Below are 26,198 nucleotides of genomic sequence, written 5' to 3'. Positions count from 1 at the left end.
GGCCCTTATCTTGGGCTTCTGGATGAAAGATAAAATTTCTTAAAACTCCCTCATCCTTGACCTGGATTTTCTTCTTCTTCTTCTTTTTTAATCGTCATATGGACTACTTTATGGCAAAATCCTTCCAAATACAACAACATTCCAAATTTCAACTTGACATTTAGACAGTAACTCAAAATTTTTAAATATCTGGGGAATCTGCTAATTGACCTTTTACAGAAACATATATCACAACTGTGGCTTTAACAAATGGCACTAAAAAAATGGAACAACTTCTAGAAGTAGCTTACTAGTTTTTATTCATGATTTGCCCTTTAAAGTTTTCTTGAACATGACCTGATGAATTTGTTAAGTTTTCTAAATATAAAACCTGAGAACTCAAACACATTGGCACATAATGAATGCTCATGAGACTACTTGAAGCACAGATTAAATCATTTTCATGAAAAGCAGATTGGCATGTTAGGTCATTTGAGCCCTTTCATCGTGTGACCTGGGTGGGTTCTAAATTTTGGACTTCTAAATTTCTCCATCCTAAGAGCACATGATCTCTATGAACCCCTCAGTTCCAGGATTCCACATGAGAGAAAAAGAGAGAAATATCGCATAATGAAACCCTAAATTCAAATAAACTTTAACTATATACAACATATTAGAAAGCTATGTATCTCACATATATTTAGTCTTACACACTGATTTCAGAGGCAGAAAAATATAGGAGTGCCCTACTTTAAAAAATTCTATGGGGCAGTTCTACTCTGTCCTCTAGGGTTGCTATGAGTCTGAATTGACTCGACGGCACTGGGTTTGGTTTGTTTTTGGTTTTACTTTAAGAAACTTAAAACTTACAAAAGTAATGAATTGACAAGGTATTTACTGGGGATTGCAACCAAAGTCACAAAACAATTTGTGTATAAACTGTTGGATGATGAGCTAATTTGCTCTGTAAACTTTCGCCTAAAGCACAATAAGAACAACAAAGCACCACGATGCTGTAAGACATGTGGAAAGACATGCATTAAAACGACAAAACAAAAAACAAACATTCCACCTTGAGATGAAGCCTACCCTTATCATCCTGTTTAAACTGAAACTATTGCTGATGCCTTTGCCAATCTCAGTCCCCACATAGTGCTTTTATTTACTGTTTGTTGTTCATTTTATTATTCTTGCAAAAGAATATAAGCTCCATATAGTTGGAAGAAACAAAAAAGGTGTTCACAAAAAGACAGTGCTTTATAAAAGGAATGTCTGAATGAATTAAATAAAATGATATTCTTTCCTACTGATAGAAAATATTTTGAATTTCAAACAAATCAGTGTGTATAAAATTGATGGAGACGTACTCTGCTTTGCTCTGTGCATACCTCTATCATAGGACATACAACATATCTTTACTGACTGCTATATTGGTTTTCTAGGGCTACAGTAACAAAGTACCACAAACTGGGTTGCTTGTTGTCTCACAGTTCCAGAAGCTAGACATCGAACATCAAGGTGTCGGCAGGGCCATGCTCTCTCTGCAGGCTCCAGGGGAGGGTCCTTCCTTGCTTAGTATCTTCTGGTGGTTCCCACAGAACCTCAGCTTCCTTAGCTTGTAGATGTATCACTTCAATCTCTGCCTTCATCTTCACAGGATATTCTCCTCTGACTCTTTGTGTCTTTACATGGCCATCTTCCCTCTGTGCGTGTTTCTGTATCCAAATTTCTCTCTTCTTTAAGGGCACCGCTCATATTGAATCAAGGACACACCATAATCCAGAAGGACTCATCTTAACTATTTTCAAATAAGGTCACATTCAGAGGTTCTGGGTGGACATGAATTTTGGGGGGACACTATTCCACCCAAGACAAATGGTTTGCAAATAGACTATGAGGGTTTCAATGGAGAAGACCAGGCTTATCAACTGCATCTGCAGAGCCCAACAGTCTCCACTGTGTTAAGGCTGGGTCCCCAATACATGCTTACTGAATAAATCAAATCATGATAGCTTTATAAATCAAGGCATCACTGAAGTTCATCAACCTGTTTTTGCCCATATATGGAGAACCTTTTTTGTGGAGGTGAGTTAAGGTGAAGATCTCATTAGTCATTTTTAGGATGAAATAAAAAAAAAAGGCTAAACTAATTTTCAAAGGGCACTTTAAGCTGAGCCCTGTATTTAAACTACCAGAGGCTAAAGCTGCCATTTGCAAACACTACAACTAAAATTGAACTGGTCAGTAATTTTGATAACTCACTTTTAGAAAGATATACCAACTAAAAAGGCCAATTTCCTTGAGGTTGATACGGAAAAGCCATAGAAAGAGAGGGCTCTCTTTTTAAATCACAGCTAGAAAAATTCCATAGTAAAAAGACATTAAGATTTTAGGGAAAATTTGTAGTAAGTAGGTGTTCCCAGAATTCACGTTATTGTTCTCTATTGTTGACATTTCACTTTGGAAGACTGTACGATAAACAATGATGCTGCTCTGCGATGGGCTACAACTGCTGGAGAACTGAATGCAGGCCATACTAGTAAACTCTCCTGGGAAATTGGAAAATTAAAGAATACAGACAATGATTATAATTAGAACCAAACAGTTCTTTTCTTGCTAGTTGCAGGGGAGGAAGATTCAACTTTTGAATCTCTGGCATTTCTTTTTAAGAAGGAGAAAAAATAAGTATTCACATATTTAGAACAAAACTGGTCCTAAAACTCTAAAATGCTTCCAATTAAAGTAAAAAAGGGCAGGACAAAAGGCAGCTTAGTGTCTACTGGAGAGAAAAGATGGCCTATTTTCATTTAATCAATTGTTTACACGTTTTACAAGGCACCCAGGGTCTCAACTGAATCTGCCCTCTTCCTTCTCCTAAGAAAATCTTTTTTAAAAATTGATTTGGGTTAATTTAGAACATTTGTAGCTTCCATTCTGTGAAGTCTGATGTGAACCTGGTCCTCTAGAAAATGGTCCATTTGTTTTAAAGTATGTGTCATTAAACCCAATGCGAAGGAACATTAAGAACAACAGTGTTTGGTCTTAAAATGCCTGTCTCTGGTATGCTCTCATTTCAGAAAAACAATGGCAGCAAATGCAGGTGTTGGGATAATCTGTAACCACCGCTCCACTTTCGTTCTCTGCAGGTAACTCTGTTCACTCATTCGTTCCTTATGCATGAATTTAACACCCTATTTTGTGCAATAAATGTGGCTTTCTGTTAACCATCTCCTTCTTTCATTTCTGGTGTCAGCTATTCTAATCCTTTCCTACTCTTTACTACCCCTTTCCTTATTCCAAACTGCCCCACCTTGGTTATCAGGTAAGTTAGAATCTGATTTACCAGAGGAAACTTCCCCTATTGAGTGAACTCCCTACCTTGTTAGTAGCCCCTTTATAGAGGTGTAACTAGGGTATGGCAGGTATGGCAGATAGTGCACCAGCCCAGGGCATGTGGTGTCACTGAGCAGTTTCTATTAACCCAGTATGGCCAGCTGCGTATCTATGGAAAATGGAGCCTATGGCAAGCACTGAAATTGCGCCCCTGTCCAAACATCTGACACCCCTCTTTTAGATAACTTTACCGTAGTATCAGCTCAAAAATACAAGGCAAGCTCATTAATCTTTTAATTAACATATTACTATGCTTGAGGAAGAATACTGGGTTGTACCAGGTTAACAGAAACTGCTCAGTGTGCTACGAGCCCAGGGCTGGTGCAGTACTCTGCATATACCACTGCCTCTGAAGGACCAGGTTTCTACATCTGCACTGCCAAGAAAACTCCTGGACACCTGCCTTCTTTCCCTGCCAGAGTGTGGATGTCAAATGACTCCTTCCTCCCACCTGGAATGTGTAAGTAAGGAGCTTACAAGAACAACAAAAAAATCTGGAGGACTTAATGGTTGGAAATTAATTTAAAAAGCTGGCAGCCTACTGGTATTGCTTTCATGAAGCAAGTCATGCTTCAATACTCAATAAAAGCTGCTCTCACTGAGATTGCCCCAGAAAACCCAGTGCTGTAGAGTCAATTCCGACTCATAGTGACCCTATAGGACAGAGTAGAACTGCCCCACTGAGTTTCCATGGAGCGCCTGGCGGATTGCAGTGATCTAATTGTTAACTCTTGGGTTCTTTTCTAACCTAATCTTATTCTTCTGGATGAATATCCCCTCTTTCTGAAAATTTTCTCATCCCTTGTGTTCCTTGAGACTATTCTCCTTATGTTTCTCTCAGACTTCTGAATCTTAGTCTTTGAGTGTTCAATGTTTCTTTTGGTTCTGTTCTTGACAGTCTTCTTTCATTATTCTTCACACTTTTGCTGGGAAACATCAACTTTAACAAGACCATTTCTTTCAATGATACACTAAGACTCCATGACCTGTTCTTCCAGACGGTCTCTCTTTCCTAAGCTCCAGCCCCATATTTCCAACCGCTGATTATCTGAATGTTTTATAAGTACCTCATACTCAACACATTTGAAGCTTAATTTTTTAGCTTCCCTGCCAAACCTATTGCTCTTTTCTGTGTCTCTCAAACTAAAACCTGAGTATGATCCTAGACCACTCACACTTAAATAGGCACCAACTCCACCAATTCTATCTCAAAGCATGTATGGCTTCTCTACTCTCTATTCTCATCTTTGTCTTTGATTATAAGACATCTTCTTACCTGAACTCTTCCAATAGTCTTCTAAGGAGCCCTCTTGCTTCTTTCCACTCCATTCTCTACACTACTTTAAGTCTAACCTGATCAAACTCCTCTCCTGTTTAAATCCTGTAATAGCTTTTCATTGCCTATAGGATGAAGACCAACCTCCTTACTATGGCATGATCTAGTCCCTACATCTCTCAGTCTCTTCTTGCTGCTTTTCCGCCAGTGCTGTGGGCTCTAGCTAGTCCAAAGAACCTGTGAGATTCAGTAAATGGTATGCTCTCACGTCTTTGCTCATATGGTTTCCTCTGTCTGGACCATCACTCCTCACCTTCTTCCTTTACATTTGCTTCAAGATGCATATTTGGCATCACCTCCTCTGTGAAACTTCCTGACCCTAACAGGATTAGATGCATCACTATGCTGTCAGAAGACCATAAAAATCTACTATTATTACCACTCGTCCCACTATTTTTATAAAGGTTTGTGATGTGTTTGCCTTCCTTTACTACCCCGTGACTATTTCAGGGCAGAGATTTGTGTCTTGTGCATTTTTTATTCTTAGTGATTCCCATGTTGCCTGTTACATAAGTGCTTAATAAATAACAGCTCAATAGGGTGATAAAGGAATTTCACCTCTATTTATAGCAGATTTGGTAGCTTTCTCCGCAGTCCCAGCAGAGAAGTTACATTTCCTTTCTCGTATCTCAGTACATGAGATATGACTGAGGCCTGACTGAAGTTGAGAACTATTCCCTACAAGTCATGGCTGTCAGATCAAATCCATACATAGCCCTCTGGAAAAGGCTAAATTGGAAATTTAGGGGTCAGCATAGGAATTAATCAATGGCCAGGATATAGTCATATTTCTGATCTCTTTCCCTTTAAAGTTAAGGCTAAGGACCCAATTGATTCCCAAGTTAGAGGCAAAAAAATAATTTACAGTAGTGAGGCCTGCAGGTAAAAAGCCATCACAGGCTCTTGCTCTTCGGCACTATTAAATAGTGTTGGTTGAGGTGTTTTATTTGTTTTGTTTTTTGACATTTCCTGGTACTTTAGGATCTAATTTCTAGTAACTGATTAATATTCTTTTTTGTAAATTCTTGGGTTGGTTCTTCCATTTTATCTCAGGAAAATGCAACAATAAGCTCTCAAGGAGAGGGAGGCAGAAGAAGAAAGCTCTATTTGCCACGCCTGTAAAATATACCATATGGATAAATGTTTTCCTATTACACTTAATCAATCTTTGATCAAATAGTTAAAAACAAAAATCTCAATTCTATCTCTGCAAGTATAAGACATGTATGTCCATCTTATACATAAACTTATGTGTATATATGTAAATAAATGTGTATATAATATTGTTGCTGTCTTGAGCTGCTGAATTGATTCAGACTCATGGTGATCCCATGTGTTACAGAGGAGAAATAGTCCATAGTGTTTTCTTGGCTGTAATCTTCACGAAAGTTGATTACCAGGCCTTTTCTTTGGTGATGCTGCTGGGTGGGTTTGAACCACCAGCCTTTCAATTACTAGCAGAGTGCAAACTATTTGCGCACCCAGGGACCTTGTATGATACATATATTTATATATAACATTTTTAGTCTTGATTAAATTTGGGAGTAAAATCAGGATTTGCAATACAACTTGGAAATGAACACACAGACACCCAAACATAATTTAGTTAGTTGTGCAACATGCCACCTTTAGAAAAAAAACAAATGAAGAACAGTAATTAATCTTCTCTTGTACAGTAAGCGTTACTCATTACCGAACGGACAGGAAGTAAACACTATAAGTAATATTTAAAAGATTAGAATTTTTAAGTTTGCAAACAGACCAAATAAGTCAATTAGCATTTTTAGATATGAAGAGGTTTTTGGAGGATAAGTTTTTTGATGTGTCGAGTTGATTATGACTCATGGTGACCCTCTGGGTATGACAGAACTGTGCTCCATAAGGTTTTCGATAGCTGATTTTTTGGCTGTAGATCACCAGGTTTTTCTTCCATGGTGCCTCTGGGTAGACTAGAACATCCAACTTTCCAGTTAGCAACTCAGTGTGTTAACGTTTGCATCACCCAGGGACTCCATGAAAAGCACTGTAGTAAATATTTTATATGTGCTAACTGAATCCTTTATGATAGAGGCTTTATTATCCCCCTCTTTCCAGATGAGGAATCTGAGACTTAGAGAGGTGAGTTGTTAAGTGCTTGGCTGCTAACCAAAGGTTGGCAGTTTGAACCCACCAGTTGCTCCAAGGGAAAAAGATGTGACAGTCTGCTTCTGTAAGGATTTACAGCCTTGGAAACCCTATAGGGCAGTTCTACTCTATACACATGGGGTTGCCATGAGTTGGAATCAACTCTACACAGTGGGTTTAAATTACCTGAGCAAGGTCACCTAACTAATGTGGCAGAATTGGGATTCACATCTAAGTATGCTGACCAAACGCTCAGGTTTTTACCAAAAAAAAAAAACAAAAAAAAAGATTAAAGGGAAATAGGCTAAAAATTATAAAGAAAATAGGCAAAAATTAAAAATGGAAAGAAAATAATAACTATGGTTTTTATAACAATGTGTAATATGTGAAGCACTTTCACATACATAGTATCACCTGAAATTTCCAAAAAACTGGTGAAGTAAATGATATCATTTCTATTTTACAGATTAGGAAACACAGAGCTCAGAACGGCTGAGAGACTTGCTCAGGCCTTTAATCCAGGTTCTCTGACTCTAAATCCCATATTTATTCTACTTAGTCTTTGTTGTTGTTAGGTGCTATCGACTCGGTTACAACTCATAGTGACCCTATGCACAACAGAGCCAAACACTGCCTGGGCCTGAGCCATCCTTACAATCACTGTTATGCCTGAGGTCATTGTTGCAGCCACTGTGTCAATCCACCTGGTTGAGGGTCTTCCTCTTTTCCACTGACCCTGTACTCTGCCAAGCATGGTGTCCTTCTCCAGGGACTGATCCCTCTAGACGACATGTCCAAAGTATGTAAGACGCAGTCTCGCCATCCTTGCTTCTAAGGAGCATTCTGGTCGTGCTCCTTCCAAGACAGATTTGTTCGTTCTTTTGGCAGTCCATGGTATATTCAATATTCTTCACCAACATCACAATTCAAAGGCATTAATTCTTCTTCAGTCTTCCTTATTCATTGTCCAGCTTTCACATGCATATGACGTGATTGAAAATACCATGGCTTGGGTCAGGCACCTTAGTCTTCAAGGGGACATCTTTGCTCTTCAACACTTCAGAGAGGTCCTTTGCAGCAGATTTACCCAATGCAATGCGTCTTTTGATTTCTTGACTGCTGCTTCCATGGCTGTTGATTGTGGATCCAAGTAAAATGAAATCCTTGACAACTTCATTTTTTCCTCTGTTTATCATGATGTTGCTCATTGGTCCAGTTGTGAGGATTTTTGTTTTCTTAGGTCTTTGATCTTCATTAGTAAGTGCTTAAAGTCCTCTTCACTTTCAGCAAGCAAGGTTGTGTCATCTGCGTAATGCTGGCTGTTAATGAGTCTTCCTCCAATCCTGATGCCCCGTTCTTCTTCATATGGTCCAGCTTCTCGGATTATTTGTTCAGCATACAGATTAAATAGGTATGGTGAAAGAATACAACCCTGATGCACACCTTTCCTGACTTTAAACCAATCAGTATCCCCTTGTTCTGTCCCAACAGCTGCCTCTTGATCTATGTAAAGGTTCCTCAGGAGCACAATTAAGTGTTCTGGAATTCCTATTCTTCGCAATGTTATCCATAATTTGTTATGATCCACACAGTCGAATGCCTTTGCATAGTCAATAAAACACAGGTAAACATCCTTCTGGCATTCTCTGCTTTCAGCCAGGATCCATCTGACATCAGCAATGATATCCCTGGTTCCATGTCCTCTTCTGAAATTAGCCTGAATTTCTGGCAGTTCCCTGTCGATGTACTGCTGCAGCCGTTTTTGAATGATCTTCAGCAAAATTTTGCTTGCGTGTGGTATTAATGGTATTGTTCTATAATTTCCACATTCAGTTGGATCACCTTTCTTGGGAGTAGGCATAAATGTGGATCTCTTCCAGGGAGTTGGCCAGGAAGCTGTCTTCCATATTTTCTTGGCATAGACGAGTGAGCACCCTCAGCATTGCATCTGTTTGTTGAAACATCTCAATTGATATTCCAACAATTCCTGGACCCTTGTTTCTTGCCAATGCCTTCAGAGCAGCTTGGACTTCTTCCTTCAGTTGAACATTAATTAATTCTTTTTGGTATAATGACTCTGCATATTCCTTCCATCTTCTTTTGATGCTTCCTGCATCATTTAATATTTTCCCATAGAATCCTTCACTATTGCAACTTGAATTTTTTCTTCTGTTCTTTCAGCTTGAGAAACGCCGAGCGTGTTCTTCCCTTTTGGTTTTCCATCTCCAGCTTTTTGCACGTGTCATTATAATACTTCACTTTGTCTTCTCGAGTCACCCTTTGAAATCTTCTGTTCAGTTCTTTTACTTCATCAATTGTTCCTTCTGCTTTAGCTGCTTGATGTTTGAGAGCAAGTTTCAGAGTCTCCTCTGACATCCACCTTGATCTTTTCTTTCTTTCCTGTCTTTTCAATGACCTTTTGCTTTCTTCATGGATGATGTCCTTGATGTCACTGCACAACTCGTCTGGTCTTCGGTCACTTGTGTTCGATGTGCCAAATCTATTCTTGAAATGGTCTCTAAATACTCAAGGTCATATTTTGGCTCTCGGGGACCTGCTCTGATTTTCTTCAGTTTCAGCTTGAAATTGCATATGAGCAATTGATGGTCTGTTCCACAGTCGGCCCCTGGCCTTGTCCTGACTAATGCTATTAAGCTTTTCCATCGTCTCTTTCCACAGATGTAGTCAATTTGATTTCTGTGTGTCCCATCTGGTGAGGTCCATGTGTATATGTCGCCGTTTATGTCGGTGAAAGAAGGTATTTGCAGTGAAGAAGTCACTGGTCTTGCAAAATTCTATCTTTTGATCTCCAGCATTGTTTCTATCACCAAGGCCATATTTTCCAACTACTGATCCTTCTTCTTTGTTTCCAACTTTTGCATTCCAATCACCAGTAATTATCAATGCATCTTGATTGCATGTTCGATCAATTTCAGACTGCAGCAGCTGCTAAAAATCTTCTATTTCTTCATCTTTGGCCCTAGTGGTCGGTGCGTAAATTTGCATAATAGTCCTATTAACTGGTCTTCCTTGTATGCTATGGATATTATCCTATCACTGATGGCGTTGTACTTCAGGACAGATCTTGAAACGTTCTTTTTGACAATGAATGCAACACCATTCCTCTTCAAGCTGTCATTCCCAGCGTAGTAGACTATATGATTGTCTGATTCAAAATGGCCAATACCAGTCCATTTCAGCTCACTAACGCCTAGGATATCGATGTTTCTGCGTTCCATTCATTTTTGATGATTACCAATTTTCCTAGATTCATACTTCATACATTCCAGGTTCTAATTATTAATGGATGTTTGCAGCTGTTTCTTCTCATTTTGAGTCATGCCACATCAGCAAATGAAAGTCCCAAAAGCTTTACTCCACCCATGTCATTAAGGTCGACTCTACTTTGAGGAGGCAGCTATTCCCCAGTCATCTTTTGAGTGCTTTCCAACCTGGGGGGCTCATCTTCCAGTACTATATCAGACAATGTTCCGCTGCTATACATAAGGTTTTCACTGGCTAATACTTTTCAGAAGTAGACTGCTGGGTCCTTCTTCCTAGTCTGTCTTAGTCTGGAAGCTCAGCTGAAACCTGTCCTCCAGGGGTGACCCTGCTGGTATCTGAATATCAGTGGCATAGCTTCCAGAATCAAAGCAACACGCAAGCTCCCACAGTACGACAAACTGACAGACACATGGGGGACTTAGCCTTTTTTTTTTTTTTAATTTCTGTATTAAAGGCTTAACTTAGCCTTTAATCTACTGAAATTTTAAAAAATAATAATTTTTTGTCATTGTTGAGAATATACACAGCAAAAACATACACCAATTCCACTTTCTACATGTACAATCAGTGACATTGATTACATTCTACCAGTTGTTCAACGATTCCTGAGTTATTCCTCCCGCATTAATATAAACTCACTGCCCTCTGAGGTTCCTATCTGAACATCTGAGCTGCTGTTGTCAGTTTGATCCCATATATCTTAATAGAGCATAATGCTCAAGGCAGACATTCTTCACTACTTAATCTACTGAAAATTAGTTATGTCTTTGTGGCTAGGATTTTGTTTTTGTTGTTGTTACATTAGCAATGCCTAGCCTAGCCTGAAAGGAAGCGCTGGTGGTGCATCAGTTAAGCACTTGCTGCTAACCAAAAAGTTGGTGGTTCAAACATACACAGGAGCTCCACAGGAGAAAGACCTGGCGATTTGCTCCCGTAAAGGTTACAGCCTAGTAAACCCTGTGGGGCAGTTCTACTCTCTCATATGGGGTTGACTATGAGTCAGAATTGACTACACTACACCTAACGACAACCAGCAACCTAACCTGACTGCTATAACAGCTGAACCTAGTGTGCAGCACTGTGATCATGAGCTGCAGTGTACAGTGCTAGCACATGTGTTAAAAAAAATTATCAGCACACTGTTTTTTCTAATCAAAGAATTACAAACCAATCACTGTCTTTACATGTAAGGTCACATGTACCAAAAAGAATATATATAATAAAAGAAAAATAATATCTATAATAAAAGAATTATATATATATATATATACACACACACACATACGTACATGTACATATATACACACACCATGGAAACCTTGGTGGCATAGTGGTAAAGTGCTGTGGCTGCTAATCAAAGGGTTGGCAGTTTGAATCTACTAGGTGCTCCTTGGAAACCCTATGGGGCAGTTCTACTCTGTTCTATAGGGTCACCATGAGTCAAAATCGACTCGGCGGCAAGCTTTTTTTTTTGGATATATTTATAAACACACACACACACACACACACACACACACACACACACACAGTTTTGTTTGGGTCTCATCATCACCACTTGAAAACTCTCTTATACCAGCCTTACTTTAAGTCTGTCTGACTATATTTGTATAAACATTGATGTGTCTCTAAAAAGCTCTACAACATACACTCCTCCTCCAACGTGTAGGTAACTAGTTACATTACCTGGCAGAAGTTAATTTCTGTAGAGTGTGTCTAATGCTAGCTCATCTATTTATTGATAACTTTTTTGATATTTCAAGGCATAGGGTAGGTAGAGGGTCCTTGGCTAATCTCATAGTTTAGGATCAAAGAGACAACTAACAAGTCAAAGTTTAAGTTAAGCACTATATCAAGGGACACTTTCTTGAGTAGCATTGCACCATTTTAAAAATTACTTCTTATAGTGAGCTGCTCATAAATATCTTTCCATATATAGAAACCATAACCATGTATTCTGTCCTTACAGTAGGAACTTTTCAGAATTAAAAAACAAAGTTTAAAATAATTCAGAGTGTCCTTTTCAGAAGGGATAACATTTATCTGTTTAAATATATAAAAATAATGAAGTAATAAAAAAAAACCAATGTATCTGTGACTGAAATATTTTGTATTCAGTAGACCGGTAGATTCAAACTGCTGACCTTTTAGTTAGCTGCCATAGCTCTTAACCACTATGCCACCAGGGTTTCCCAGTGAAGACTAAATTCATGTAAACATACTTGGATCCTCAGTCATGAACCAAGCTTTCAGCATTACCTCAAGTGTACTGAGACAGATAAATGAGGTATAAACTCAGTTTTGGGAAAGACCCTTTAATGGATTTTGGAAATTACATTTTTCCATTTGAGAGGCTAAAATGAAGGAAAAGAAATACTTAGATAAGGTGAAATTTACTCATTTTCATAAGCAGTTCATTTTTGCTTGAAATGTTATTGGAATTCTGTCTTCATCAAAACATGCTTTATAAATACTCCTCGTCAGACCAATTAAACTTAAAAGACTATGCCAGTTCACAATATGGACTAACGTAAAAAAAAAAAACAACGTAAAGGCATATTTTTAAAATGAGAAAGGAAAACTAAACCAACACACTTGATAAGTAGTTAAAAATGATTTCCAGATTTATAAATTTGGAAATGGGAATCAACTTTTTATTCTGAAGCAATTTTTACTCCTTGGAGCACCGCACAATTGAAATGTGAATACCTAGTATCTACATTCTTTGTGAGTGGGCAGCTGCATTGAATTCTTGTATTTTTTTATGTCAACACAAAAACTGGCTGATTTAAAGTAAGTGTCCCCTTTCTTGTCTCCTTACTCTCACAGATGCATTGTGCGTAACTTTATTTCTTCACATTTCTTTCAGCTGTTCCTTCTATTTGAAGACCTTCCTTTCTCTCCCACCTATACTGTGTAAGGCCCAGCTCACACCTTGCCCTAAGAAAGTTTTCTCTAGCTATACACATGAACAAGGCTTAATCATTTCCTCTTTTTATTTAGTGAGACATTCATTATCTGCATATCTCATCTTGGATATTTAATCACACACCGAGACCAATTTTTATTCACTTGTTTGTTTTGATAATTGATGCTTATATATTTAAATATTAACCAAGCATCTTCCTATAAACCAAGAAAGTTACCTCGGTGACAAAATCTGCTTTACATTTTTTATGAAACCCATAACAATTGGTAATATGCTTATCACATCTTGAGTGCTTCCTGCAGAGATGATAAAATCAAAAGGAATGAATACAGTTTTGCTTATCCTACTTTACTCAGCAATTTTTCCATGATTGCTTGCAAGGATTTCTGATTTTCATAGGGAATTATATGTTTGAATGTGAAGGACAAAGTGAGTTTTGCTTGGAGAATGGAGAGAAATAATATGCTCCTGTGACCCAAGAATGATGTATGATTTGGAAGCTGTGTTGTGAGATGGAGAGGAAATGAGGTAGCCCGGAAGTCATGCCCTGGGTATTATCATATCCTCTGATACCAGCACTCTATTTAGTGTAATCATGTGCTCTTACAACTAGACCCCATGGCACTGATGTGATTTCATGAAATTAAAAGTATTCAGATTGGATGAAGTCAGTAGGAATCAGTAAAGTACTGTCAGGGGTGGGTCAAAATACTAATGTCAGTACACCTGTGATTTTTCTCTTTACCTACAGAAAATATTCAGCTTCATATGCATAACTAGAGGAAGATGCTTAAAAAAAGAATGGCTTTCATAGTCCTCATCTTCTCATTTGAGTGTATGAATGTAGTCTGTTTTGCCGAAAGGGTATTACTTTGTAAGTGCATCTTACCTGTATTTGCTTTTTGCCTTAAATTACTTTTTCCATGTTCATCTACATGTGTAACAAAGGTCTTAAAAACCAAACAACAACAACTACAAAAAGCCAATTCTGTTTAGACCAGATGCTCATATTCAAAACCATGTGGATAAGATCACTCTGCTCTTAATAAAGCCAAGGTGGTGAATACTTCAAACTACTTTTGGGATAGATTTCACATTACCTTAGGCATTTACTTTATCAAGGATGTTCTATGATGACCCTTAACACGTCAGAAAAGTAATTTCTGAACTGAATAAACTGAGGCAAATAAAAATAAATGAGCAAAATAATAATAATAAATCTCTTTGAGTCCCAAATAGGCTACAAGTCACAAGAAAGACTTCTCATAAAACCAATCTCGATTTCACTGATTGGTGAAAATATGTTAACAAAGGTATTTTTAGACCTACTAGCTTTGGATCACAAGGAATTTTTGTCCACTACCCAAAGGGTATGGGACGCCCTGCCCTGGGGCTAGCAGCCCACTGCTTAATTGGTAAATTTTAGAATGAAAGAATGTAGCAGTGAAGAGCTAGGTTTAAAGCTCAACTCTACAGTCTGGTAAGCCATATGACCTTCTAAAAGTCACAACTTTTCTAAGTCTCAGTGTCATTGGTAAAACGGGGAAAATAATATCATGTGCCTCAGTCTTGCTGAAGGATAAAAAAGATAATCCATATAAAGCTCCTAGCACAATGGTAAGTACATAGTAAATGACAGCTGCCATAACTATTCCTTTTGAACAGCTCAGCAAATCACTCATTTTGAGCAAATATGATGAAGGGCAACTATTTCACTGGCTTTAAAGGTCAAGGATATAGAACAAATGAAAGATTTTAATGATACTTTCTCTCCTGCAAAGCTAAAAGTAAAATAACTTAAGAGGGACACCTTTCCTTCTACCTGCAATGCTGACCTTAGACTTCCAAACTTTATTTAAAAAAAACTACACCATGAACTTCAGTAAAGCTCTATTTGGTGAAATGACTCATCCTTCCTTCTAACAGAACCACTCAAAAATGTCCCATAAAGTTACCAGCTTGCCTAACTCTACTGTTGTGACAAAGGCTATCAGTGGTCTACTCCTAGATCCCTTCTTTCCTTCCTCTTTTGTAAAATAATCTGATTTTTAACTGGGTACACTGTGGTCCACCCCCACAACTGCTGAATAAATAACACACTTTCCATTCTCTGTTACAACTTGACATGGCCATGGGACTAATTCTGGCCATTGAGAAGTACTGTGAGGAATCTCAGGAAGACTTGAACGGGAACTGATTTGGCTGGGGAGGGCCGCTCCTTCCATCTTTTTTCCTTTTTCTGGTCTGTATCACACACATGATAGGTGGATCTTCTTCTCAAGTAACTTGAGGTCACTTGTCTTGAGCTCCCTACCTTTGAATTTATTTTACATGAGAGAGAAATAAATTTCTATCTTGCTTAAGCTTCTGCTATTTTGGATTCTTCTGTTATATACACTCAAATATAATTCCTAACTGATAACAAAAGTATTTTTTTTCCAAATGCTTAAAAAATATTTTTGCTTATTTCAAAATACACCCTGCAATATCATCAGTTTCTACTCAAGTCCAACATCTCTCTAAAGATACCAGGCTTAAGTGTGGGTTCACACTGTAAATAAAAGTCTTTCTAATATATTGTCTACTCCTGATCAGAGGTTACAGCTCATGCTTTGTTTCCTTAGCAGCCAGCACAATACCTGGTACATGGTTAGTACACAGTAATGTGAACGAAAACAAAGAATGAAAAGTGGGAAAGAGTTCCTAATAGTGTCTGTGTGCACATATGATTGCAAATCCGCAATGCTGATCCTCCCTAGTGACTCAGACAACGCTTGGTAGGGAACAGGGTATTTAATTAGCACTCTGGTTCCTTCCAGCTACTAAAGCCTTAAAGAGTTAATGCTTCATGCCATTAATCTCACCCATCCAGGAGTGGCTGAGCCTCCAGGGCTGGGCACCTGCCTCTTATTTGTGAGATTCAAGCCCGCTAATGCTGAGAACAATGACTGGTCTAGCTTGTCAAGTTTATTTTGCTTTGTGATTCTGTTTCTTGAGGTGCTCATGACTGTATCTATCTTACCTTGACGCCTCTCTGATTGAGATGGTAAATTGTTCCTCTGTGACTCTTCCTTATAGGGTAACTGAGTGGTTAAGATTCTTTTTTTTTAGTGCTACAATTTCTTTTGCTCCAATTTCTCTCTGACAGGATAATTATCAAGTTTGCCTCTCTTGAACTCACCTAGATTCATTTTTATTTCAGTTTCATTTATGTGTAAATTTGTTGGCTTTTTCTGGTATTTGTTCAATTTGTTGCTTTTGTCTTTTTAACACTTTAATCTTCAAAGATTTTGTAGATCCAAAGTTACTTTCAGAAGTATATGCTTATTCCCTCACTTTTTTCCTGCTTAGGTTTCAAGGTTCTGTTCAAATTTTTCTCTTTCATATTCCTTCAGAAGGGTATTACTTCTTTCTTCTGTTTTTATTATTAATATATGTTATTTTACTTTAATCTTGCAGTTGAAAATCTTTTGAAACTTGCATCTTTCCATATTTTATTTGAAAATTCAAGTTGAGTTTACTTTAGAACAAAATGGACAAGTGCTGAAAGTCAAACGCAAGAATCCAATCAGATGGAAATAAAGCATTATCAGTGTATATCTAGGCTCAAAGAAAATCTACAGGGCACTGCAAGGGGCTTGTTTGAAAACTCTTAATTAGGAGATGTATGCTTGAGATTGGGAGAAAAATTCCCTATTGAATTTCCAAACTATTTCACGTAATTATGGAAGTTACAAACTAAGGAAAACATATAAATCAACATGAGAGTCATGTGCACATACGGTTATTATGTGTCAATACTTTATTAAATCAGTAAACATGTACTTATATACATGACGTTAGTTGTTAGGATGATAGCAGAGCAGGAAAAAAAAATAAATGAGGAGAGAAGACATAATTCTTGCTTTCAAGTTACAAATTTCCTTTTTGGTATGACACATCATTGATATGGAATAGCTAATCAAAATTAACAAATAATGTTACAAGTCATTCCAGTAACTAAGACCTGACAACATCCTGTCCCTTCACTTTACGTCTTAATTTAGATTCTTAGACGCTTTCATCCATCTCACTCTGTTGCGAGGGAGTTCTTTGGGAAATACAAATCTAATAATGCTATTCTTCTTAATAACCCTTTGCCGTTTAGTTGATTCCAACTCATTGCGATCCTATAGGACAGAGTAGAACTGCCCCATAGCGTTTCCAGGGAGTGGCTGGTGGATTCAAACAATCGATCTCTCGGTTAGCAGCCCAACTCTTAACCACTCCATCACCAGGGCTCCGTTCTTCTCACATGATTTTTAGGACAGAGTTTTTTAGGACAAAATTCATACTTCTTATTACAGGTACATATGTCAGTAGAATTTAATGTTTACTTATTACTGGTACATATGACAGTAGAATTAAATGTTTATGTAAACAGTAATCAATTAAAATAAAGATTCCATTTACTTCCAAATGGATGAATTAGAAAATACTAAGTTCTCTCTATAAAAAAATTATAGTTTTATTCCTGAATTAATAAGACTAATCAGCATGGATTTATAACAAAAAATATATCAGACTTAAGGGAAAGCAAACAAAAGAAAGGAGAATAAGAAGTTTAAAAAATTGAATTCTAATCTCAGCTGGGCTACTGGCAATGATTTTGTTTACAACATTAGTAACTGTAAAAGTAAGCAGTGCATATTTTGGAGTATGGAGGTTAGAGATTTTATTGATCCACTTTCAAGTTGACTCTAATGTATGCCACCATTCCAAAAAACACTGTTCTAGGGTGAAAATACCACAAGAATGACATGATCATCAATACTATATGCCAAGAAGTAACAAGCTTGGAGTACAGATGCCCATGGGGAAAAATGACAATTACTCTAAGCTGTATCAAGCGGAAGGCAGTAGAGTGAAGGATGAATGGTATCATCAGCTACCTAGTAATGCAGAATATTTAAGACAGGCTGAGCTTTGCGTCACTGATTACTGTAAATTAAACTACTTCTACACAGTTTAAAAATGTGTTTTCAAAGCTTACCTTCCCAAAATGACAAAATCATCAATTTCACTGTGTCAAGAACCAAAAGGAATGGTATTAACTCCCTTTGTACTGAAATACAGATTATAGGCAATTGTGTTCAAGCATCTTTCTTTTCTACAAACTGAAACCTCCCAGAGGATGGGGAGGACGTATTATTTACCTTTTTATCCCCTGCCATCCCAAATTAATGCAATGTTAGTAAATGTTACATAATCCATCTTCAATTACAGGGGAAGCATGTTTAGAAAGTACTGCAGCACAGGTTTGTGTGAATGTGGGTAAGGTAAGATGCACAAGATGGTCACTAATTATCTAATACTATTTGTTAATAAGTGAACAAAAAAGCTAGCTTGGTAAAGAATAGTGTTTTGATCTGACATGTAGTCATATAAATTAGTGTTTTCATGGGAAATAACCAAGCTCTTAGGGGTGAAATAAAAGTGAATCAGTCTCTGATAACATTCTGGGAGATCTTTGGTCAAATTTCCCTTTATGGACCTAAAGCCTTCCTAATATCACAGAAATTGTGACTATATTCAATAGTTTCTGAGAAAATCAGATTAAAATCCACATGCACTTTACACAGCACAACAAATAGATATGAAATGCTTATAAGATTCCAGTGAAAAATTTGTGGCAAAAATTATTGGTTTGTTCCATGTTTTATTTTATTGTTAGAGAATAAAGGGGACTTGTCCACTGAATGGGATCCTGATGGCAAAGTGGTTTAAGAGATCGGCTGCTAACCAAAGGTCAGCAATTAGAATCCCCCAGCTGCTCCTTGGGAACTCTATGGAACAGTTCTACTCTGTCCTATAGGGTCTACCCTACAGGGTCACTGTGAGTTGGAATCAGCTTGATGGCAACAGGTTTTTTAAACTTTATCTCAAGTGGGTATGTGAATATTAGTCAACAGATACATATTTTCTTCCTCTGTACTTTCATTAATACGAACCTCAAGGCATATTAGCCTGCACCATCAGGGCAAAAAAAAAAATGAAAACAACAAAAACAAAAATCTAAATAGGTTACAATTAAACTAGGATGGAAAAATTTGAATTCGTAATATAATACTATATTCACTGTCAGTGTTCTGAGAATTATTGAAAACACAGTCAAATTGCCACTAAGATGCCAAATACTGGGGGAGAAAAAAGGGTTTTTTGTACATTTTCAAGGATGCATAATAATCTCATGATTGAATCCAAACAGTACTGCCTGTCATTGATGTCCATTAAATCATACGAGGTTGGCAAAAAGAAAAAACAGTGTGGTGAATGCAAAATTATATTTATTGTAAATTAATTTTGAAGAGACCTAATTAGCTGGGAGCATACTGTTTCTCAAAACTAGTGTCACCACCGTAAGGAGGGCTGTGGATAAAGCAACAACTGGAGGTTTTGAAACTTCATCTGGAGAGGAAAACATGAAAATATTACTTTATAGAAAAGCAACTGCATTTGGTTACATTTGTAGCTCTTGGTTTAATGTTGTTTAAAAAGAAAAAAAAAAGGAAGAAAGTAGGCTGGCAGTTGGAAAAAAAAATAGGAAAGTTATGGTAGTGGTTCTTAATGGAGGGTGTATCGGACTACCTGGGGAGTGTTTCTAAACTACAATTCACTGTTCTGGTGAGGCAATCTGTGTGAAGGAGGGATAGGTAGCTTTAAATACCTCCTCAGATGATTCTGATAAGACTCTCAATTGAGAAATTTTGAAACGAAAACACGGTAAGTTAGAGGCTCAGTCCCTTCCGTCAGTTCCCGCTCTAAAAGGGACTAGAATATAGTAATAACTGTATTTAGGAGGTAACCTCTTGGGATTTAGAAATAAAGAGGAAAAGGGCATCATTAAATTAGTAAGATTGCATAATTGCTCAAGCTATTTTAACTGACAAGCTGTCTCCCTGGTCCAAGACAGGAAGAGTGATGTCTGAAAGGAATAGAAGGGAAAGCTCAATGATTTCATATTAACTAAAAGCCCTGAAGAACTGTGTGAACTAAGAAGCTGGCCCTTACGGAGTCTATCCACTGTCATCAAGTTGATTTCCACTCATAGTGACCCTATAAGACATGGCAGTACTGCTCCATAGGGTTTCCAAAGCTGTTAATACTTACGGAAGCAGACTGCCACATCTCTCTCCCGCGAAGCAGCTGGTGGGTTCAAACCTTGGACCTTTTGGTTAACAGCCAAGCACTTAACCACTGCACCACCAGGACTCCTTCCTTATGGAGACAAGATAAGAGAATTCTAAAGAACAGCAGTTAGTCAGTTTGCCCTGGGAGAGAAATGTGACTTCTTTGGATCTCAGTTTCCTCAAATGTGAAATAAGAGGTTTGAATTACATTAAAGGTCCCTTTCAGTATGAATCGTCTGTGATTCTATGCTGGGCAAAAAGCATGGGGAATAGGAAGTGCTGTCCATTTGATTAGTGAACTACTGGTGGAATTACAAAGATATCTAGAGTCTTAATAAAGATCACCGTTAGGAACCCAATGTCACTCACGTCTATGGATTTATCACGTATGGATGATAATTATCCACCTCGTAACTCTCAACTACTGGCCACTATTGCCAAATACCCACTCAATACCCTTACTTAAGATGTCTCACGGACACCTAAGATGCAACATAACTGAAATGGGCCCACGAGCTTTCCTCACCCAATTACCTCATCTCGTTTCAATGATTCCATCATTTATTTTATACCACTTACTCATACAGAAATTTGGAATCATTCAAATACTCTGTCCTCTCATGCCCATAACTAATCTACTTATTTGTATTCACTGTTGATTTTTCTCTCCTAAATATATCAAGAATTTGTCTACTTTTTTATTGCCAGCATCACCACCATAGCCATGCAACTATCATCTCTTTCACGCATTGGGCAAACCTGCTGCAAAAGACCTCTTTAAAGTGTTGAAAAGCAAAGATGTCACCCTGAAGACTAAGGTGTGCCTGACCCAAGCCATGGTATTTTCAATTGTATCATATGCATGAGAAAGCTGGACAATGAATAAAGAAGACTGATGAAGAACTGATGCCTTTGAACTGTGGTACCGGCAAAGAATATTGAATATACCACGGACTGCCAAAAGAACAAACAAATCTGTCCTGGAGGAAGTACAACCAGAATGTTCCTTAAAAGCAAGGATGGCGAGAGTGCATCTTACATACTTTGGACACATTGTCAGGAGAGATCAGTCCCTGGAGAAGGGCATCATGCTTGGTCAACGAAAAAGGGAAAGGCCCTCAACGAGATGGACTAACAGAGAGGCTGCAACAACGGGCTCAAGCATAACAACGATTGTGGGCATGGTGCAGGACCGGGCAGTGTTTCCTTCTGTTGTGCATAGCATCACTATGATTCGGAACTGACTCGACAGCACCCAACAACAACAACAATCTTTATGGAAGCAGACTGCCACATCTTTCTCCCGGGAGCAGCTGGTGGGTTCCAAATGCCAACCTTTTGGTTAGCAGCCGTGCTTTAACCACTGTGCCAGCAGGGCTTCTACTAAGACAAAAGAGGAGCTATAATGGTTCTTTTTCCAAAGGCATGCAGATATCACAATTTGTGACTGTGGAGGTGTGACAATATACACCTTCCTCATCATTGTAATGAGAAGCCACCATTAATTCAAATTCAAAAAGATGCTCCAGCATCCAGCTTTAGTGTATTGATGTAATACTTCAATTTCATATAGAAGTATCCAACTTTTTAAATCATTTGCTGAATGAGTTGAGACTTGTATCAGAGTCTAGTAGAGGCTGAGGATTACTACCTTTCCTTTGAAAAATTAAAGCTAGGCTTTATTCTATCTACCTGTTTTAAAGGGGTTGTTAGTCTTTTCAACCAAAATGATGTCAAAATCTTTGAAACTCTTCTGCAAAATATATTAATAAACCTGTTTAATCATTTATTAACTCATTTATGCATTCTTCAGTCCATCTATCGATTCATCCACTTATCACATAGTGTGTACATTAGGCTCAGTGTGCTCTTATGCCTATAGCTGGCCACGAGAACACATTTCTCTCTTCCAGCACTCTTCACACTTTCTAATTCTCTGGAAGAGCCCTAGTAGTGAGGGAGACTTTCTTATCTTCTTAAGTGAATGAGAGGATACCTGCAGAACTCAGGTAAGATTGTTAGAAACTCCAGATGATAATCAACTGTATCAGGCATATGAATCTTGGAAACATTTAGTATCTGATTAAGGTTATTTATTTTACCTGTAATACAGACATCATCAAATCATATATGATTTAAAAAATAGTTTAACAGTATTCCTGCTTAGATTCTGTATAAATACCTAATTTTAATTTCCAGAGAAACATCACGAACACTGTGTCTACAGCTTACTTTTCCTTAAAAACCTTCACTGTCATGTCTGCACATGCTGTTCTTCATCTTCCCTTACCCCATAAGGCTGGGTACCCGGTATGCTTCTATACATCTCAAATTTTAGAAAAAAGCAAACAGAAAAGTGACCAGAGTTAAGTACAGAAAGAGGAACATAATGAAATCTCACCTGTATCTCGTGCAAGTAGTGTTTTGACCTGAAGGAGAAACTGGTTTAAAAGTGATGAGTGGAGAAACTTGGGCTGACAGCAGAAATCCCAAAGCAAGAATAATGAGTGCAACGGTAGTACCTTAAAAGAAGAGGAAAAAAAAAAAAAAAGGTTTACATCAGAAAATAGGGTAGTTGACCATATTCTTCCAAAGCACACTATGTTTGTTTGGCAAGACATACCTCTGAGAAAACACACTGATTTATCTTCCCTGGATTTAAAAAAAAAAAAAAAATGCCCGTAATATAGAAACAAATTATCAGAAAAAGTCATTAGCACATTCATGTGAGACGTGACGAGTGAAATTCAAAGCAAATACTAGCCACGCAGTAGACGGGAAGAGATTTTCTAAAACAAAACAGAAAAACACCATGGACTACTAACGGTCTCAAAATCAATTACTGTAACCAACAATGAGTACCCAACATGCTGAAAATGTGAAAGGCAGCAGGTTTCCACCTACTGTTCCTTTCAGGGTTAAGAAATTGTTCTAACAGCAGTGATCGAGCATGACCTAAACCAGTAAATTAAAAAGCAACAAACAATATTTTTAAAACAGTTGAGACTTCTTTATTTAAAAAGGGTACCATTTTAAAGGCTTTAAGTGCTAGACTTGATAAATTATATGTATTTATTTGTCTTTCCTGTCGTTCTTAAAAATGGAATATTTATCTTTGATGTTAAGGTATAGTAATGATGATTGGAGCCCTGGTGGCACAGAGGTTAAGAGATCAGCTGCTAACCAGAAGATCAGCAGCTTGAATTCACCAGCTGCTCTTTGGAAGATCTATGGGGCAGTTGTACTCTGTCCTATAAGATTGCTATGAGTCAGAATCGACTCAACGGCAGTAGGCAAAGGTGATTATTCATATCTAAAGGGCCCCTTTATAAGTCTGATAGAAATCCTGATGGTAAATAAGAAAGTCTGCAAGTTGCTAGAACAACAGACATTGTAAGGATACACAAAAAAGGGTCATAAGAAGAAAGGAGAAAGAAAATACTGCCATATTAATTGGCACTGTTTATCTGAATGGGGCAATATGTTTAAAATATGAAACTCAGGTAGAACATTTATACAGTGGCAAGGATTTTTTAAAAAAAATTTGTGGTAAAATATACATAAGAAAATTTTCCATTTTAAACATTTCGAAGTGTATAATTCAGCGACATTAATTACATTCACAATGTTGTGCAAACATCACCACTATTTCCAAAACTTCTTCAAACAGAAAAACAGAAACTCACTACCACTTAAGCAATAACTTCCCATTCTCCCCTCTTCCTACTTGGTAGTCACTAATAAACTCTGGTCCCTATGCATTTGCCTATTCCAGATATTTCATGTAAGTGGGATCATATATTTGCCCTTTTGTGTCTGGCTTATTTCACTCAGCAAAATGTTTTCAAGGTTCATCCATGTAAAAGCATGTATCAGAGCTTCATTTCTCTTTATGGCTAAATAATATTCCATTGTATGTATAGGCTACACTTTTATCTACTTATATGTTGATGGGCATTTGGGTTGTTTCAACTTTTTGGCTACTGAGAATAATGCTGCAATGGATATTGGTGTACAAGCATGTATCTGAGTCCCTGTTTTTAAGTATCTGGGGTATACAGGCATTTCCCGGATTACAAAGGAGTTCCGTTCCTAAGCCTGTCTTTAAGTAGAATTTATACGTAAAGTTGGAACAGTTAGGTATGGTTTGTATTTAATGTTTGTTAGTCAACTGTTTGTCTTAGTTTATAGTATATAGTGTACCTTTCTATGCATAAAAAACATTAAAGAAACACTTCCAGATACACTGAAACCTCTTTAACACAGTACAGTAATAGTAATAATGTTTTGATGTGCGTCACAAAGTTGTGTGTTTGTTATTATGAACCATTGTATGTACCTTGAATTTTTAATATAATAGGTATTACAGAGATTGGTTTTTAAGTACGCGTAAGTAAGTCAGATGTTTGTAATTCAGGGACTGCCTGTATACCTAAGGGTGGAAGTAATGGGTCATATGGTAGTCCTATGGTTAACTTTTTGAGGAACTTCCAGACTATTTTCCACAAAGGCTCTACTATTTTCCATTCCCACCAGTAATATATCAGGGTTCCAGTTTCTCCTTATCCTTGCCAATACTTGTTATTTTCCATTTATTTAAAAAAAAACAGTGAGTGTGATGGGGCAGTTCTACTCTGTCCTATAGGGTCACTGTGAGTCGGAATTGACTTGATGGCAATGAGTTTTTTTTTTTTTTAGTGAGAATGAAGTGGTATCTCGCTGTGGTTTTGATTTAAATTTCCCTAATAAATAACTAATGAAGTTGAGCATCTATTCACGTGTTTTTCGGCAATTTGTATATCTTCTTTGGGTAACAAACCAAAAAAAAAAAACCAAACCCGTTGCCATCGAGTCGATTCCGACTCATAGAGACCGTACAGGACAGAGTAGAACTGCCCCCATAGAGTTTCCAAGGAGCGCCTGGTGGATTCAAACTGCTGACCCTTTGGTAAGCAGTCGTAGCTCTTAACCACTACACCACCAGAGTTACCTTGGGTAGCAAAGCTTTTATTAATTACACTTTTACGGAAAAAACCTGTGTCTCCTACTTTCGTTTGCCAACTGTGCCCTTCCCTCACGAGCTATTTTCATAAGCACCACTGCGTCAATTTTTTTTTACAGGTTGCTGTGAAAAAAAAATTAGCATAGCACGCTTACAAAAATACCTCATGAGGGGAGGGCACGGTTGGCAAACAGAGAAAGCATGTGTTGTTTGTGTACAAATACAGTAAAGCTAATTAAGATAATTAAGATTTTTTTTTTTTAATTAAGATATAGTCAAAAACTTTATTAAAGGAATGGATAGAAGAACTATGGACAACTGTGTGGGCATGAAATTAAATAACAGTTGAGATGTACAAGTTTAAGGTATAGGAATAAGTCAAGTCAAGCACTGTGGGGCCATGGTGCTCTTGAAATCAGAAGACTGGTGTTCTATCTCTGCTGTTCATTGACTGTGATCTTGGACAAGGCACATGACCTTCCAAAGTACAATTTCTCTTCTGTAAAAAAGGCCTTAATGAAAATACCTTGCAAAATTGCAGTGAATTTTAAATGTCATAATGTATTTGAAAGCTTTTTGTAATGCTGAAAGTGCTATAAAATGTTAGTTATTATACTATCATGATCATCGGGGATAGCTGCAGTATGCTTTCAAAATAGAAAAGAGTTGAAGGAACAGGAGGATTGAAGTAAGACCAAAAGTCTGTCTTGCCAAACTGGCTCAGTAAAGCCACAGACCTGAAATCACAGCTTGTTTTCTCCTTGTTGGATTAAAATTCAAACTAGTACTAGTAATACTTTAAGGCATTACATTTATCAAGCCCTGAATTGAAAAACAAACAAAAAAAGGTCTATCCCTCATGAAGAGAGGAGATATGTTAGTTCTGTTATGAAAACCATTCCTCTCTCCTCAAACAAAACAAAACAAAAAACAAAAGCAAAACAAACCACAAGTTCTATGTTAACCTGTTTATAAAAGAACCTG

General features: G+C 37.5%; 1 protein-coding gene across 5 annotated transcripts in view; it reads right to left on the bottom strand.

Moving 5' to 3' along the window:
* SLC2A13 (solute carrier family 2 member 13) overlaps positions 1 to 26,198 on the bottom strand; it is a 371,468-nt gene that overhangs the window by 63,078 nt on the left and 282,192 nt on the right. For 2 of the 5 annotated variants that reach the window (XM_010595831.3, XM_064284386.1), the window contains exon 6: positions 22,614 to 22,734. In XM_010595831.3, coding sequence (XP_010594133.2) covers positions 22,614 to 22,734 — 121 coding nt within the window. Of the gene's footprint in view, positions 1 to 19,096; positions 19,491 to 20,075; positions 20,301 to 22,613; positions 22,735 to 26,198 lie in introns of those variants that run through there. The other 3 variants (XR_010321870.1, XM_064284389.1, XM_064284388.1) reach the window with 3 other exon arrangements.

The sequence above is a fragment of the Loxodonta africana genome, chromosome 4 (assembly GCF_030014295.1).
Source record: "Loxodonta africana isolate mLoxAfr1 chromosome 4, mLoxAfr1.hap2, whole genome shotgun sequence".
NCBI lineage: Eukaryota > Metazoa > Chordata > Mammalia > Proboscidea > Elephantidae > Loxodonta > Loxodonta africana.
This window is presented reverse-complemented; position numbering and strand designations above follow the sequence as displayed.